Source organism: Symphalangus syndactylus, chromosome 5 (assembly GCF_028878055.3).
Source record: "Symphalangus syndactylus isolate Jambi chromosome 5, NHGRI_mSymSyn1-v2.1_pri, whole genome shotgun sequence".
NCBI classification, from domain to species: Eukaryota; Metazoa; Chordata; class Mammalia; order Primates; family Hylobatidae; genus Symphalangus; species Symphalangus syndactylus.
The window spans coordinates 148,303,863-148,318,705 of record NC_072427.2 but is presented as its reverse complement, the minus strand read 5'-3'; the positions used below and the strand labels follow the sequence as shown (position 1 = coordinate 148,318,705).

At 53.7% G+C, this 14,843-nt stretch overlaps 2 protein-coding genes and 1 long non-coding RNA gene across 6 annotated transcripts in view; 2 read left to right on the top strand and 1 right to left on the bottom strand.

Moving 5' to 3' along the window:
• The first annotated feature begins 17 nt into the window (after positions 1-17).
• LOC134736684 (uncharacterized) lies at positions 18-7,486 on the top strand. The gene is made up of 2 exons (XR_010120904.1): positions 18-195; positions 804-7,486. It is a non-coding gene; the product is annotated as an uncharacterized lncRNA (long non-coding RNA).
• On the bottom strand, positions 3,790-11,209 carry PIANP (PILR alpha associated neural protein). 4 transcript variants are annotated; one of them, XM_055280925.2, is made up of 6 exons: positions 10,968-11,209; positions 8,415-8,474; positions 7,686-8,191; positions 6,844-6,925; positions 5,796-6,017; positions 3,790-3,920 (listed from the first exon to the last, which is right to left on the bottom strand). In XM_055280925.2, exons 2-6 carry the CDS (start codon positions 8,429-8,431, stop codon positions 3,911-3,913), a joined length of 837 nt encoding a protein of 278 aa, XP_055136900.1. In that variant the 5' UTR covers positions 8,432-8,474; positions 10,968-11,209; the 3' UTR covers positions 3,790-3,910. The 4 variants fall into 4 exon arrangements, with proteins under 4 accessions (XP_055136900.1, XP_055136897.1, XP_055136898.1 ...); XM_055280922.2 differs by lacking the exon at positions 3,790-3,920 and adding an exon at positions 4,168-5,423 and having other exon boundaries at positions 10,968-11,204; XM_055280923.2 differs by lacking the exons at positions 3,790-3,920; positions 10,968-11,209 and adding exons at positions 4,168-5,423; positions 10,490-10,955.
• The window catches only part of COPS7A (COP9 signalosome subunit 7A), a 26,198-nt gene continuing 19,863 nt past the window's right edge, over positions 8,509-14,843 (top strand). Inside the window, exon 1 of the mRNA XM_055280926.2 lies at positions 8,509-9,037. The gene's annotated coding sequence lies outside the window, so the exon portion shown is untranslated. The remainder of the gene's footprint in view (positions 9,038-14,843) is intronic.

Sequence of the window (14,843 nt, the reverse complement as noted above, 5' to 3'; positions counted from 1 at the left end):
TACGATAACTCGGGGCGGAAGTAACTTCTGCCCAGCGACTGGGTAGAGGGGATGTGACGCTATAGCGGAAGTGAAGGCGGGTTCCGCTAAGAGCAAAAGCTGAAACCGGAGGACTGCGGCCCTGCGCTTCCGGAAGGGACATCTGGGGAAGGTGGGGGGGTGGAAATGCGACAGGTTCATGAATTATCCATCAAGGTAGGAGAGGAGGTGTGGGTTCTTCAGATGCTGGGACCCCGTTTCTCTTCCCTCTGGGTGTTGAATAAGCTGATGCAGGAAATTACCATTGTTTTTTCCGATACCCCCAAGAATGTCTCAATGCTTTGTATATGCGGGAAAGGACTAGGACGTGTCCTTGTTTTTCTGAGGTCCCTACTTAGGTCCAGTTAGAACCTCTCCCAGCCATCAAAATCTCTCTCTCTGACACACCCCTTACTTTCTTTACTTTGGTCTTTTCTTGTTGCCCATACCCACATATCTATCCCCTTACCCTGCTTTACTTTTAAATGTAGCATTTATTACTGCCTGATTTATTGTTTGCTGTCCACCTCTCCCCACTAAAATATTGGCTACAGGACAGTGAGGACTGAATTGTTCGTTGCTGTATCCTCATATCCTGGCAGTTAAGTGGTCTGTAAACTCTTGTTGTATAAGTGAACTATAGTTCATTATGAACACCTAATATGAACCCTTTTAGGAAGCCTTGCCTGATTGCTCCAACCTGTAATGGTCCCTCTGAATTCCCATAGCATTTAATACGTACCTTTTATTGATATTTTAACTATTTCATACATGTGATTCCCCAGCAAGATTGTCAGCTCCTCGTGGAAGGAAATACGTTGCTTTGCTGAGCATATAGTAAATGCTGGATATGTTGTTTGAACAAGTGAATGCTGTTACAAGCGTGCACCCCGACCTGGCCAGAATCCCCCTGGGCTCAGCTCTAAGCAGAACCGAGGTCGCTCCTACTAACGGTAAGAGCCTCTTGCTGAGAAAAATAATCTTTTTTTTTTTTTTTTTTTTTAAGACAGAGTGTCACCCTGTTGCCCAGGCTGGAGTGCATTGGGGCCATCTCGGCTCACTGCAACCTCTGCCTCCTGGGTTCAAGCGATTCTCCTGCCTCAGCCTCCTGAGCAGCTGGGATGACAGTCGCCCGCCACCACACCCGGCTAATTTTTTGTATCTTTAGTGGAGTCTGGGTTTCACCATGTTGGCCAGGCTGGTCTCGAACTCCTGACCTCAACTGATCCACCTGTCTCGGCCTCCCAAAGTGCTGGGATTACAGGCGTGAGCCACCACGCCCAGCAAAAAATAACTTTAACAGAAATAATTATAATGCCCATTTTACAGATAATGAAAATAAGCCTCTAAAGGCTTAAGTGATTTTTTTTCCCCAAGGTCAAAGCAAGAAGGTAACAAAGTACACCTTTAAATATTTAAATAGATGATGCATTTCATTGTAATTGTAGTTTGTATCTTTTTTACAGTGTCTGTTCCCTTTATCACATTTTTGGGCTCAGCACTCAGTGTCTGTTGACTGAGGAGCAACAGTTGGCAGAGTAAGGATTTTAAGGGCTCAGATATGGCCAGACCTATTGCTGTGTGGGTTAGAGATTGCTGATTCAAGAAACCTTGACATCAGGGGCTGGTATTGAAAGGTGGGAACAGGAAATAGTAATAATAGCTATACTGGTTCTCCTCCTGCTCTTTTCCTATTTACGTTCACTGGGCACTTCCTGGGTCTCAGTGTCTCTGTCAGCCCTATTCCTGCCCTTGCTATAAGAAGGAAGTTTCTCAGCTACTTGGGAGGTTGAGGCAGGAGAATCTCTTGAACCTGGGAGGTGGAGGTTGTGGTGAGCCAAGATTGCGCCATTGCACTCCAGCCCGGGCAACAAGAACTAAACTCCATCTCAAAAAAAAAAAAAAGACGTAAGTTTCAAGTGCTTTGAACTCCTTAGGGAAAAGCTTTAGAACAATAAATGTGGGGCGTAGGGGGAGGAGGGCTGTTAATTTTAGCCTGGGGTTCTCCAGCTGGCATACTGTTTCCATCTTGAATCACTTCCACACCCTGAGCTGTGCCTGGGAGATCCCTCCCTCCTCCTGGGGGCTTCCCCATTCCCTGGTTTGGTCTGAGCCACAATGGCAAGCATTCCAGAAAAATGCTAAGAGAAGCTTGGCTGAGTCATTTGATGCACAGCTCAGGAGGCAAAGAAAGGATGGTGATGAGACACTGGTTCCAGTGGTGCCTGTGATGTGTGACCTCGAAGAACCTTCCAGTTCCCAAAAGAGCAGCATGGCCATTGTTTTGTTCTTGGTTAGTGACTCTGCTGCAGCTTTCTGAGGACCTCTCAAAGCCCCACAGTCTCTGTTTCAACTAGCAGGAGAGAAAAGTTAGGGTTTGCTCCCCAGGGCCTCATGACTCTTCACGGCTAACATGACAGTGCAGTATCATTTGGGAGAATTTTTTTAGTACAGTTCAGAGTCTGGAACAGTCTCCTTCCTCCTCTGTCTTTCCTGCCATCTGACTTTCCATGGGGAAAGGAGGACATTTAGGGAGAGGGAACAGGTGAGGATTTCCAGTATCTTGCTGGTGTATTTTAATTTATTTAAATTTAGAGAAACAGCAGCCTAATCAGGCAGTAATTAATTCCCTCTTCATTAGGGGCCTTCATGTGTGCCTTTTGCATATGGATGAGCCACGGGTCACACTGTCCCTTTGAAGAGATCCTTGCTGAAGGTGAGAGCCCTGTGTGCTCTCTGGCACTTGAGCTCCTTCCCCTTCTGTGCCAATGCTTCTCTTTTCTCCCCACCCTCACCTGACAAGGACTAGATTCCTGTGGGGAAAGAAGGAAAGGTTAATGAAGCTTCCTATCCCACCCTCCTTGGATCTGGATCCCTCCCTCATGGCCCACAGTGTATACCATCCATGCCTCATCCTGTACCCTCAGGTTTTATCCAGCCCACTTCCTCCCATCAGCCACCTGCTGGGATATCTTCATGCCCCTAGTGAGTTGACGCCTCAGAAGCTTGTTTGCCTGGCACCTCTGCTTTGAGTTGGTTCATCAATCCTTGGCCCCACTCTGCTTCTTTCGTCTGTAGCAGTCCTTTTCTTAGGGAGTGTGACGCCCTGAATGCACACACTGCTCTAGTCCTGAGAAATACGCTGCCTCCTCCTGGCACTCACCATTATGTGCTGCACAGGCTCAGCCACACTTCCGTCAGCTCACAGTAAAGCTCCCAACACCTAAAGCACACATCTACCAATACACAGACATTCCTATCCTAGCTTGAAAGATAAATGCATGGGGGCATATCCAGTCCAGGGCAGCCCAGGCCACCCTTTTGTACACTACATCATCCCTATCCTCCCTAGGGCCACTGCATTTCCAGGGAGCAAGTGGGGCACAGATTGGGGGAGGGGGGATAGATGGGACCTGGGTGGTTACCATAGCAATAGAGCCTAGCAACAGCTGAGAGGCTGATGTGTGGGTTTTCACAGGGCTGTTACAAGAACCAAACCTAGAATTGGGGACTCAGAGGTGACTGATCCCAGCTGGGCAGCCTGCATTCCCTCCCCAAACACACCCCTTGATCCCACCCCCACACCCCTGCAGTGCCTCTCTCCGAGAGGGCAGAGTAGGGAAAGCTAATGAGTTAACCACAGGGCTTCTGATTCTGCACAGCTTTTAGGGGGCAGCTGTGGGTGGGGGCAGGTTAGGGAGCAAAGCTGAAAATAAACCAAGCAGTGCAGCTTCTTTCGGATGGCTCCCTCTCATCTTCTCCATTGCTCCATTTTTCTCTTCTTTCTTCCTTCTCCCTCCGTCTGTCTTATCAGCTCTCTCTTCCGCCTTGATCCACCTCCTATCCTTCCATGTAACTTTCCTTTTCTTCTGTCTCCTTCTTTTGGTCTCTCTTAACCCTCCCTGGCAAGGAATAAGTGAGCCACGATTTCTATTCCAGTTTCTCTCTTGTACCACTGCTTCTCATCAGGATGGCTCCCTTCCATTTTGTCCCAAGTTGAAGCCCCAGTTGGCCCCCAGCTCCAGGTCAGAGGAGGGCAGGTGACTTAGGTCTAGAGGGGGTCCCCACCTCATCCTGTACCTCCTCCTAGCTGCCCACCCCCTCTCCTCCTCTCTACGGGGGTCAGAAGGCAGAACCAGGGGACTTGAGTATCTTGCAAAGGCTTTATTTGAAAATTTTGAAACTTACATCCCACAGTAATTCAAGATGATCACCACAAGAAGAAGAAAGAGATAATACAAAAATATATATCACAGCATAGGAGCCAGGGAAGAAGGGAAGGAGGAAGGTGGAAAAACCAGTGTGAAGGAGGGAAGAACCTGACGAGGGGAAAGGGCAGGGAAGCAAAAGGAAGGAGAGTAGAAGGAAGGAGGGAGGAAAGGAGGGGACAGGAGGGAGTCTGGGAAGGGAAGGGTAGATTTGGAGGCAGAGCTGCTGGTGGCCTTGAACCAGCTGACTCTGGTCCCTGGCAGCCTAGGTGGAGTTAGGGAGGCTGGGAAGGGAGGACTGGCTCAGGGGGCTCTGAAGTCCAGAGAATGGCACACACACAGACAGCCAGGACAGACGAGACAAAAGGGACTGTAGGAGAAAGGGAAGGGCAAATGGGAGTCCCTTTCTCATGTAGTGCAGCAGGCGACTCCCCAAAACCCATCTGTCAGAAAACAGATTTTAGCAGTGGGCTGGGGGTGAAGTCTGGGGCCTCACTACCCCCATTCCCAAGGGGGAGCCCTCAGGGTGATGCCGGCACCCTTGGAGTGGGATGGGGAGACAGAGAAACAAATGGTGTGGAATGGGACGAGACCATGACAGATGAGGGCACAAGGAGCCCCCAGCTCACCTCCCACCCACCTCTGGAGCAGCATGCAGGGGCTGCAGAAACGAGGTGAGTGGGTGTTCATGAGGGAGAGAGTGAGCACGCCGCACGACACCACAACATCAGGCCGGGAAACGCACATGAGAGGTAAAGTGTGCAGCAAACACTGACCACTGAGTGAGCTGAGCACGGAATGTGGGAAGGCGAGAGTGCAAATGTGAGACGAGAGAGAACATGAGTCAGCTGAGCGGAGCGGTGTGGACGGGGAGAGGGTGCAGGAGTGTGTGCAAATGGCCTGTGAAGGTGGAGGTGAGTGTGCAAGGCTTTCATGTGAGTGCACAAGGGTGGGGACAGGGACCCGAAGTCACAGATATGTGAGGCCCCCACCTGCAGGAGGGCGAGCAGATAGGATTGCCCGTGGGGCTGGGGAGTGTTCCGGGGTGGTGTGCAAGGGCAGGAGCCAGGAGCCCCTGTGGCCCCAGCTCCCCACAGCTGCCCCACCCTCAGTGGGATGGGGGCTGTGCCGGCCCCTTGGCCTCCTGCTTGGCTGCACCCCAACATTGGGGGGCATCACAGATTCACCAGGGGAATCCTGAGAGGAAGAGGGAAAGGGCACAGTCAGGAACCAAGGGGTAGGCCAGAATAGAAGGGGAAGTTCAAGACAAAGAGGGGGAATCAAGGTTAAGAGGGCAGAGTTGTCTTAGACAAGGTGGCATGAGAAAAAACCAAAGAGGGCAGAGTTGGAGTTATGGGCAGCAGAGAATAGGACACAGATCCTGAGAGACTGGGAGAAGGAAGGGTGCCTCTCAGAGAGGAGCTGGTCCAGCCCCCTTGGGAGGGCCAGGGGCTGTGGGAGGCCATGCCTGCCTCCTCACCACCCACCCAGAGGGCACCCCCACCCCAGCTCTGAAGACCTAAGTTGCCTTCCCTCTTTGCCCTCCCATCCCATTGCCCCTGCCCTCACCGGTTCAACTGGAAGGCTGGAGCCCCCTTGGGGTGGGGCATCCCGGGCCGGGGTCCCCCTCGGGGCTCCTCATGGTCAGGGGTGGGGGTAGGCGAGTCCCCGAAGGCCCCCAGCACAGTGACTCCGGCCGGGGACAGGTCTGTTAGTGGCTGCTGGCTCTCCTCCTGCCTCAGGGCACCTTGCTGCCCTGAGGGTCTGCGCCGCTTCTGGCTGCGGTCCCAGCTGGGATACCAGAGGGAAAGAGGTTCTCTTGCACACTCAAGTAGGCCCCATCCTGGGCCTGCACCAGTGGTCACCCCCAGCCTTGCCCAGTCACTCCCAACATCTTACAGCAGAGAAACTGGCCTTAAACAGTTCCCTCTACTAAATCCCCTGGGACTCTGTGCCCATAAAACCACTTCCCCTGCCCTCTAGGGGTGCTTGGGAACCTAAACCTCCTTCCTGTCCAAACCTGATCCAGATCCACAGAATTAATATCCCCTGATCCAGATCCACAGAATTAATATCCCCTCCCCACCAACCACAGTGTCCTCTCCCCTGCACGCCCAGAAGAGTCATTTCTGTCTTTGGCAGACAACTGGCAGGTTTAGCTCTAGTTCAAAGCAAGCTGATGACTTGGACACCTGACTCTAATGATTCTCTCAGTAAAGTGTGAAGGACTGAGTGATCCATTATTAAATGTGTGCAAAGAAAGCTCCGGATTTTCTTGCTCCCCCCAGGCAACCCTAAGAAGGGCTCTGCAGACTGGGTCAGCTTTCTCTGTCTTGGAGGAAGTAAGGGCAAGGGAGGCCCACGAAAGCCCCCAATGCAAAGGAATAATTCCCCTGCCCTCCTTTATCCTTGTATTTCCCTGGGAGACAGAATGTGCCCTGATTTCTCACTGTCTTCCCCCAGCCAAATCCTTAATGATCTTTTCCCAAGGTCTTGCCTTCATCCAGCATTTCCCACCCACCCCCAGCAAAATTGCTGCCACTGCCCCTCGTGGCTAGAGCCTCGACTGCCAAACATTCCTTCCCCATCCACCAGCACCCTCCTCCTCCCAGCTTACCAGAACTTGAAGATGATGCCAGTGGCCACGAGAACAATGATGATGGAGATGGTAATTGTGACATAGAGCTGGGGGTCCACACCTGATTGGGGTGGGAAGAAAGTTTTAGGGAGCCCCGAGGTGGTAGGAGCCAAGAGGGGCTGGGGGCTCGGCTGTGGGCTCTGTCGGCTGGAGTGGCATTGCTGTGTGGATCCACACTGCCGACTCTGTCTGCCCCTCTGGAGCCTCACTATTGTTATCACCAGCATTCCCCTGAGTTTTCAGCTCTTTTCCTCCACTTTCCCAAATGTATTTCACCAAATCTTATGTGTATATGTGATGAGGATGAGGCCCCATGATCAGAGAGAACCTATCACTGTGCCTAGAAACGAAGGGGTGGAGATGTCCTAGTCTCTGCCATGGCCCAACTCCCAAACCACAGGCCCTGTTCCTCCATCAGCACTCCCTGAGCCAAGACGTCTCCCGGGTAGTGCCCTTCATCCACGGCATTCTCTGCCCGGAATACTCCCACTCTCTTTTCAAGGGCCAGCTCAAATGTCAGTTCTCTGAAGGTGTCCTGACCCCCAAGCAGGAGGAGACTCTCACTTCTCTTTTTTCGTAAATCACGCTGCACATGCCTCTATTAAAGCATTTATTACGATGACTCCTCTCCAAGTCCTTTCATATCTGTCTGCTCCAGTGGACCTGAACTCCGAGAGGGTGTCTTTATCTCTGCATCCTGTGCCAGTATAGTGCCTGACACAGCTGTTGAAGGAGCTAACAGACAAGGCCTCTATTTCTGCCCCTTGTGTCTTCACCCAGCCTCCCCATCCGTCATATCCCTCCCAGCCTTTCCCACTCACCTTCCCCACGGCCCCCGAACAGGAATGGCCGCAGGGTGGCAGGTGCCTCTCCAAGGATAAGCCCATCTCCATCGCCTCGCATGGAGTCTGAGTTGGGGTGTGGGGTTGCGAGCCCATGAGGGGCTGCAAAACCATAGTCCAGAAATCCGGGATTGGCAGAGTTGGGGTCCCCTCCATCCTCTCGAGACACGGTGGGACCCCACACGATAGCCCAGGGGTACTGGGATGAGGGTGGCCCCTCCTCAAAGCCTGATGGGGTGGCTGGGGGTGCAGTGCCAGGCAGGACTTGCCGACGTGATCTTGGGACCCGAGGAGATCGGCTTGGTGGAGGTGCTCGCTCCCACACGCACACATGACGTGGGGCCGAGGGGCCTCCCCGGGCACACGGGGGGCGGGCTGGGGCTGGTGGGGTTCGAGGGGAGGATGAAGAGCCCTGAGCAGGCGGTGGGAGGGGCAGCAACAGCAGTGGCCAGAGAGGGAGGAGGTGGGACAGCAGCAGCGCAGGCCTGCAAGAAGGGAGAGAGCATGGCTGAGGGAAGGACAGGTTCACACCAGAAACCTCCAGGTTTCCCTGTGAAAGCAGGTGGGCCTTGGGAAGACTCGCCTCATTTCCCATCTTCCAAGGGAGGATGGCCCTCAGGAGGGAAGGCCCTGGACGGGTCTAGGAAGGAAGGAGTCATGACCCCAGGGAACGTGGTCTCCAAGCTCCCTCTGCTGGACCAAACTTACCACATCCTGGACTCCATGTCTGAGGTCTTCCTCAGCTGTGACCCAGATTTTCAGCCTTTACTGGGAGAAAAAGGGGGCTGTCACACCCCAGCCCTGCCCTGTGTACTTCCCCAGCTAATTCATCCACCAATTCTATCCGCATCTGCCCTCCCAGGACGCGCAGCTGCCAGCTATGCTGCTGCACCCAGGATCCACTGCTTCTTAGCATCCTTTTGGGGGAAAAACTCCAGCGTGGTTGCCTGACCAGACCCCAGCCCCATCTACAACTTCTCAGGTCCCTGTTACCTCTCCACCCCAGGGTCTACTCTGGCTTCTCTGGTTTTCTTTCTTTTCACTTCCTCTGCCCACAGCTCCAGGCTTTTCTTGGATCTTAATTTAGAGCCAAGAACCTTGTGATTCCTTGAGCACCTACCGCTAGGGAGGGAGTCTGAGGGTAGGGGGAGGGATGGGGAAGTCAATCTGAGCAAGCCAGTGAGTGTGTGTGCGTGCAGGGGGGCCCTTCCAGCCCTCCCACCCCTCTGGCAGTGCCAGGCATTTGTCTTATGATTAGCCCCAGGAGTCTGCATCTTCAGGAGAAAGGAATGAAGAGCTGGAGGGATGGAAGGAAAGAGACAGAAAGAGAGGTGAGTGGGAGAAAAACTACAGAATATAATTTTTGCTCTTAATGTTTAATCATCCAAGTGCATAGGTGCCCTCTGAAGGGAGGTGGAGTCAGGAAGAAGCCACCCCCTCGAATGTGGCTCTCCCGGGTAAAGAATCCTGGGAAAATCGGGATGGTTGGTTTTGAAAGACAAAGGGTATGTTCTCAGAGCTGAAGGTGGTGGATCCAGGAGTGGCAGGCTCCCCAGAGGGAGTGAAGATAGGACACCCGGTGTCCTGTGGACTCTGGGTCTAAATCTGCCCAATGGGCCAGACGCAATGCCTCACGCCTGTAATCCTAGCACTTTGGGAAGCCAAGGTGGGTGGATCACCTGAGATCAGGAGTTCGAGACCAGCCTGGCAAACATAGTGAAACCCCATGTCTACTAAAAATACAAAAATTAGCCGGGGGTGGTGGTGGGCTCCTGCAATCCCAGCTATTCAGAGGGCTGAGGCAGGAGAATCCCTTGAACCTGGGAGGCGGAGGTTGCAGTGAGCTGAGGTCACACCATTGCACTCCAGTCTGGGCAACAAGAGTGAGACTCCAACTCAAAAAATAAAATAAATCTGCCCATTGGATCTTCCCAGAGAACAACAGGGGAACAAGATGGGAAAGTCATGGGAAGGGAGTGGGGAAGTAGGCAGTAGGAGAGATGGGAAAGGGGTGAAGGGCTGGGAGATGGAAGGCTGGTTAAGAGTGAGAGAGGAGAAATGTGAAGAGGAAGCTGGCCTGGAGTGCAGGGTGAGAGACAGCGGGCAGTCCTGAAAAAGAGAGAACTGGGAAGAGAGGAGGAGAGTGGGTACAGAAGACCTGAACTGTGGAGGATGCCGAAGGGAGGAAAGGATGAGAGAAAAGGTCAGGGAGGGGAAACGGAGAGGATGAAGGGATCACAGGTGCAGGGGAAGAAGGGGCAGGAGGAGAAGGAGAGGGTGGTCCAGGCAGGACAGCCAGAGGAATGGAGAGTAAGGGGATGGGAGAAAAGGGGGAAGAGCCCAGGATGGGGAGAAAGGAAGTGGGAAAGGAGAGAACATAAATGCTTAAGGAAAAATGACACGAGGAAGGGGCTGGGAAGCAGAAGCGGGAGCAGCAAAGATGGAGGAGTTGGGAATTGCTCCCCCAAATGTAAAGGGATGTGTAGATACCGAAAGACATAGGGATGGGGGCATGGTGGGAAGAAGGGAGAGAGAGGGGAAAGGAAGAAAGCTAGAGGGAGGGAGCGAGGCGTGTAGAGCGAACCAGTGAAGCGGAGAAGGGCTCCCAGGCGCATCTGTGGCCAGCTGACTCTAGGACTATCGCCCCTCCGCCTGTGCATCCGCTCCCCAGCCAGCGCCATCCCAGCCCCTGGGCCCCGCACAGCTTCAGCCGCCCCCTCCAGGAAGCCCGCAGTCCCCGGGCTGACGCGCCACCCCCACCCCTCTCCCAGCTCCTCACCGACCTGTTGTGCGCAGGAGACGAGCTGGGGGTGGGGCAGGAGCCTTGGGGTGCGGGAGCCGGGCCCCAGCCCCAGCGTGGCCCCCATCCCACCCATCCCGCAGGCCCGCACTCCCCGCACAGGGCTGGAGAGCGGCGAGAGTGGGGGGAGACGAGGAAAAGGAGGTCGGCGAAGGGACTCCGAGGCAGGGAGCGCCGAGAGCGGACGGGGACCCGAAGCAGGAGACTGCGCGGAGCCGCCCGCCGAGCCGAGGCGGGATGGAGGCAGCCGTGGGGACGGGGACGGCTGCGCCAGGGAGGGCGGGAGCGAGCCAGGACCGCGGAGGGATGGAGAGCCCTTCGGGGAAGGGGCGCTGGGAGGCTGGAGGCCTTGTCCCGGGCGAGGGACCGCGTCGGGAGGGTCAGGAGGCGAAGGGCGCGGAGCCGGGAAGGGCAGGGCCGGGCTCCCCGTGGGTGGGGGCGTGGGGGTCCCTCTCACTCACCTGCATGCTTGGCGCGGCGGCGCGACGACTACGGGCGCTCGGGGCTGAGCGGGGCTGGGGGGTCGCAGGAGCGGGAGGGGTGCGGGGCATGGTGGGGAGGTTTGGCCCGCGGCAGGGCTCTGGAGCGGGTGGGGGGCAGGCGCCCGGGGCGCGGGGCGGCGGCGGTGGGAGATGCTCGCCTCGGCTCGGCTCGGCTCGGCTGGGCTCGGCGCGGCGGCTGGGACCGCTCCGTCTCCGCCTCCCCCTCCCGCCGGAGGCCACGCACGGTTTAACCCTCCTGCTGCCGCGCTGCAGGAGTCAAGCCCGGCTATGTCCCAGGTGGAGGGCTGAAGAGGGTGGCGGGGTCCAGCGACCGTCCGGTTCCCTGGGTTCTGATGGCAGTCTCCCCACCTCCTTTACCTCAACTCCAGGGACACCCATGGTCGCCTCAGTCAGTTTCTGAGATTCTGAGTCACTCAGTGCTCTGCATTCCCAACTTTGTTCTTTTGTATTGTGTTTTGTAGAGATGGGGTCTCGCTGTGTTGCCCAGCCTGGTCTCCAACGCCTAGGCTCAAGCGATCCTTCCCGCTCAGCTTCCCAGAGTGCTGGGATTACAGGCGTGAGTCACCACTGCCTGTCCCCCAACTCTGTTTTGCCCGCTGTGGAAAGTGCCTGAGGTCAAGGCTGGGGGCAAGGGGTGGAGGAAAGGACTGGGGAGGAAGGACCTTGCACCATCTTTGGATTATCCCCACAGCTTGATCCCCTATTTTACTCCGGCCCTTGCTACCATGCATTAAGTGGATCACGTCGAAATTCCTGGGCGTTTCCAGCACTGGAATACCGAGACTCGTACTGTGACTTACAAGACCCTATATGACCTGGCTCCTTGGTGGCTCTCTGATTTCCTTTCCTGAAGATTTCTTTGCTTCAGCCACATGGGACCTGGTGGATGTTCCTGGATGGAGACAGGCTTAACCTGCCTCAGGGCCTTTGCACTTGCTGTTCCCTCTGTCTGTAATACTTTTCCCTGGCTTTTCACAATGACTCACTGTTTTCATTCCAGTCTCACTTAGATCCAACGCCTTCTGGGAGGCCTTCCCTAATGTCTCTATCAAAAGTAGCCTCTCCTGCCCCTTCTCCCACCACCTGGACCCCATCCCTCTCTACCACACTACCCTGTTTTTCCTCAGGGCACTTCTAGGACACCACATTCTCTTCATTTCCTTCCAACTTCACTGGCTGTTCTTAGTCTTCCTCGGGTGACCTCTAAATGTTGGAGCCTCCTAGGGCTTAGTCCTTGGCCATTCTCTCTTTCCACATTGTCTGTCCAGTGATCTCATCCGGTCCCAGGGCTTAAATACTATGTAAATGTCAGTGAGTCCTAAATATATAACCAGAGCGCCAGACTCATTTATCCAACAGCCTACTTGACATCTCCACTTGGACGTCTAATAGCCATGCAAAGCTAACGTGACTAAAATGGATGTCTTGAATTCCCCCACCCCCAATCCATTTTTCTCCCAGTGATCCCCATCCTGGGGCTTGACAACTACTAGTTGTTCAGGCTAAAAATCTAGGAAACATCCCTCCTTTCCCCTTTTTTTCACTGATTCTCTCCCTGTATCCAATTCGCCAACAAGTCCTGTGGGCTCTGCGTCCAAAATATGTCCCGAATTCATCTCCTTCTCTCTATCTTTATTGCTATAGTCTTGGTCTAAGCCATCATGTCTCATCCAGATTATCATAATAGCTTCCTCACTGGTCCCTGCTTCTGCCCTTGTCTTTACAAACTAGTTTTTGCTATATTGATAATATTTTAAAACTCAAAACCATGTCATGCTCTTCCCTGCTTAAAATATTCGAGTGCTCTTTCATTACACTTGGAATAAATCTGAACTCCTTGTAAGGAGAAGCCCACCAGCCTGTACCCACCTCATACACAGTGCTCCTGCTGGATCAGACTACTTGCTGTTCTGTAACATCAGAAGTTATTCTCTTAGCATCCCTGTACTTTTTTTTTTTTTGAGACAGTGTGTCTCTCTGTTGCCCAGAGTGCAATGGCACGATCTCAGTTTACTGCAACCTCCACCTCCCAGGCTCAAGCAATTCTCCTGCCTCAGCTTCCCAAGTAGCTCGTGTGTGTGCGTGCAGGGGGGCCCTTCCAGCCCTCCCAGCCCTCCCACCCCTCTGGCAGTGCCCATTACTGCCCTGCTAATTTTTGTATTTTTAGTAGAGACAGGGTTTCACCATGTTGGCCAGGCTGGTCTTGAACGTCTGACCTCAAATGATCCACCAGCCTTGGCCTCCCGAAGTTCTGAGATTACAAGCGTGAGCCACCACGCCTGGCCCCTCCACTTTTGATTCCCTCTTCCTGGAATGTTTTGCCACCCCTCTCCCCATTTTCACCTGGTTGGCTCCTTCATCCCTGCTCAAAATCTAAAGTGGCCCCCACTCTGTTTCCTCATTATGTTTCATTGTCTTTCCAACTCATCACTTTCTATTTATTCATTTATTTATTTATTTATTTATTTAGATGGAGTTTTGCTCTCGCAGCCCAGGCTGGAGCGCGATGGTGCGATCTCGGCTCACTGCAACCTCTGCCTCCCAGGTTCAAGCGATTCTCCTGCCTCAGCCTCCCAAATAGCTGGGATTACAGACGCACACCACCACGCCTGGCTAATTTTTGTATTTTTAGTGGACACGGGGTTTCACCATGTTGGCCAGGCTGGTCTCGAACTCCTGACCTCAGGTGATCCTCCCACCTCGGCCTCCCAAAGTGCTGGGATTACAGGCGTGAGCCACCACGCCTGGCCCGACTCATCACTTTCTGAAATGATCTTATATGTGTTTACTATTTACTGTGCTCCCTCCTGCCCCCCTGTAATTAGAGAGCCAGGATCTTATTTGTCTTGTTTACTGTGTATCCCAACTCCTACTGCAGTGCCTTGGCATGTAGTAGATGCTCAACATGTGCCACTTAATGAACTTCTCCTGGGACCCCTGCCCACTCTGAACTCTCCTCTGCTGTCCTCCTGCCGTTCCTCTCTAGCTGCCTGCCCGCTACTGATCTCTGCCCTATGCCAAATGCTTCAGGTTGAGCCCATGTTCATGTCCACACCCCTTCAGATGCTCCTCCTTCATTTACTGCATTGTGAACCGTCCTCAGCCTGGCGTTCCTGCCTCCTGAAAGGAAGGAAGCCTGCTGTTCTGACCAGCATCTGCAGCAGCTGCCCTCTTGCTTGTCTGTCCCTGACAGCCCTTCATTTGAGGTCAGAACAGCAGTGAGTGAGCCGTCCTCCTAGTGTCTCCCAGTGGTGGGGGAAAGACAAGGCACACTGGATGTGAACTCGGCCAAGGGGCCATGTGAGTCAGGTGTGCAACTCCTGCCACATCCTGGGCCCCTTAAGCCCCAGAGCATCCTGAAGATATGCTCCAGGTGAACTCATGTCACTGGCATGGACCAAGTTTATCAAGTGAATATTCATGTTCAGTGTAAGTGCCTTTGACACTGAGGACCTTGGGTCATTAATTATTTCTATTATTCTTGATTCACTCATTCTTTCCACATTTTTTTTTTTAAGACAGGGTCTCACTCTGTCGCCCAGGCTGGAGTGTAGGTGGCACAATCATGGCTCACCTCCTGGCTCAAGCAATCCTTCCACCTCAGCCCCCAAGCATCTGGGACTACAGGTGTGTGCCACCATGCCAGGCTAATTTGTGGTGGTTGTTGTTTTTTTGTTTTTTGTTTTTGTTTTTTCTGGCAGAGATGAGATTTTGCCACGTTGTCCAGGCTGGTCATACAAATATGGTCATTTAAATGCTGTGACATGCCAGGTACCATGCCATGGCTGGGGATACAGTGGAGAGCAAGAATGAAGTCATCACTGTCTTGGTGGA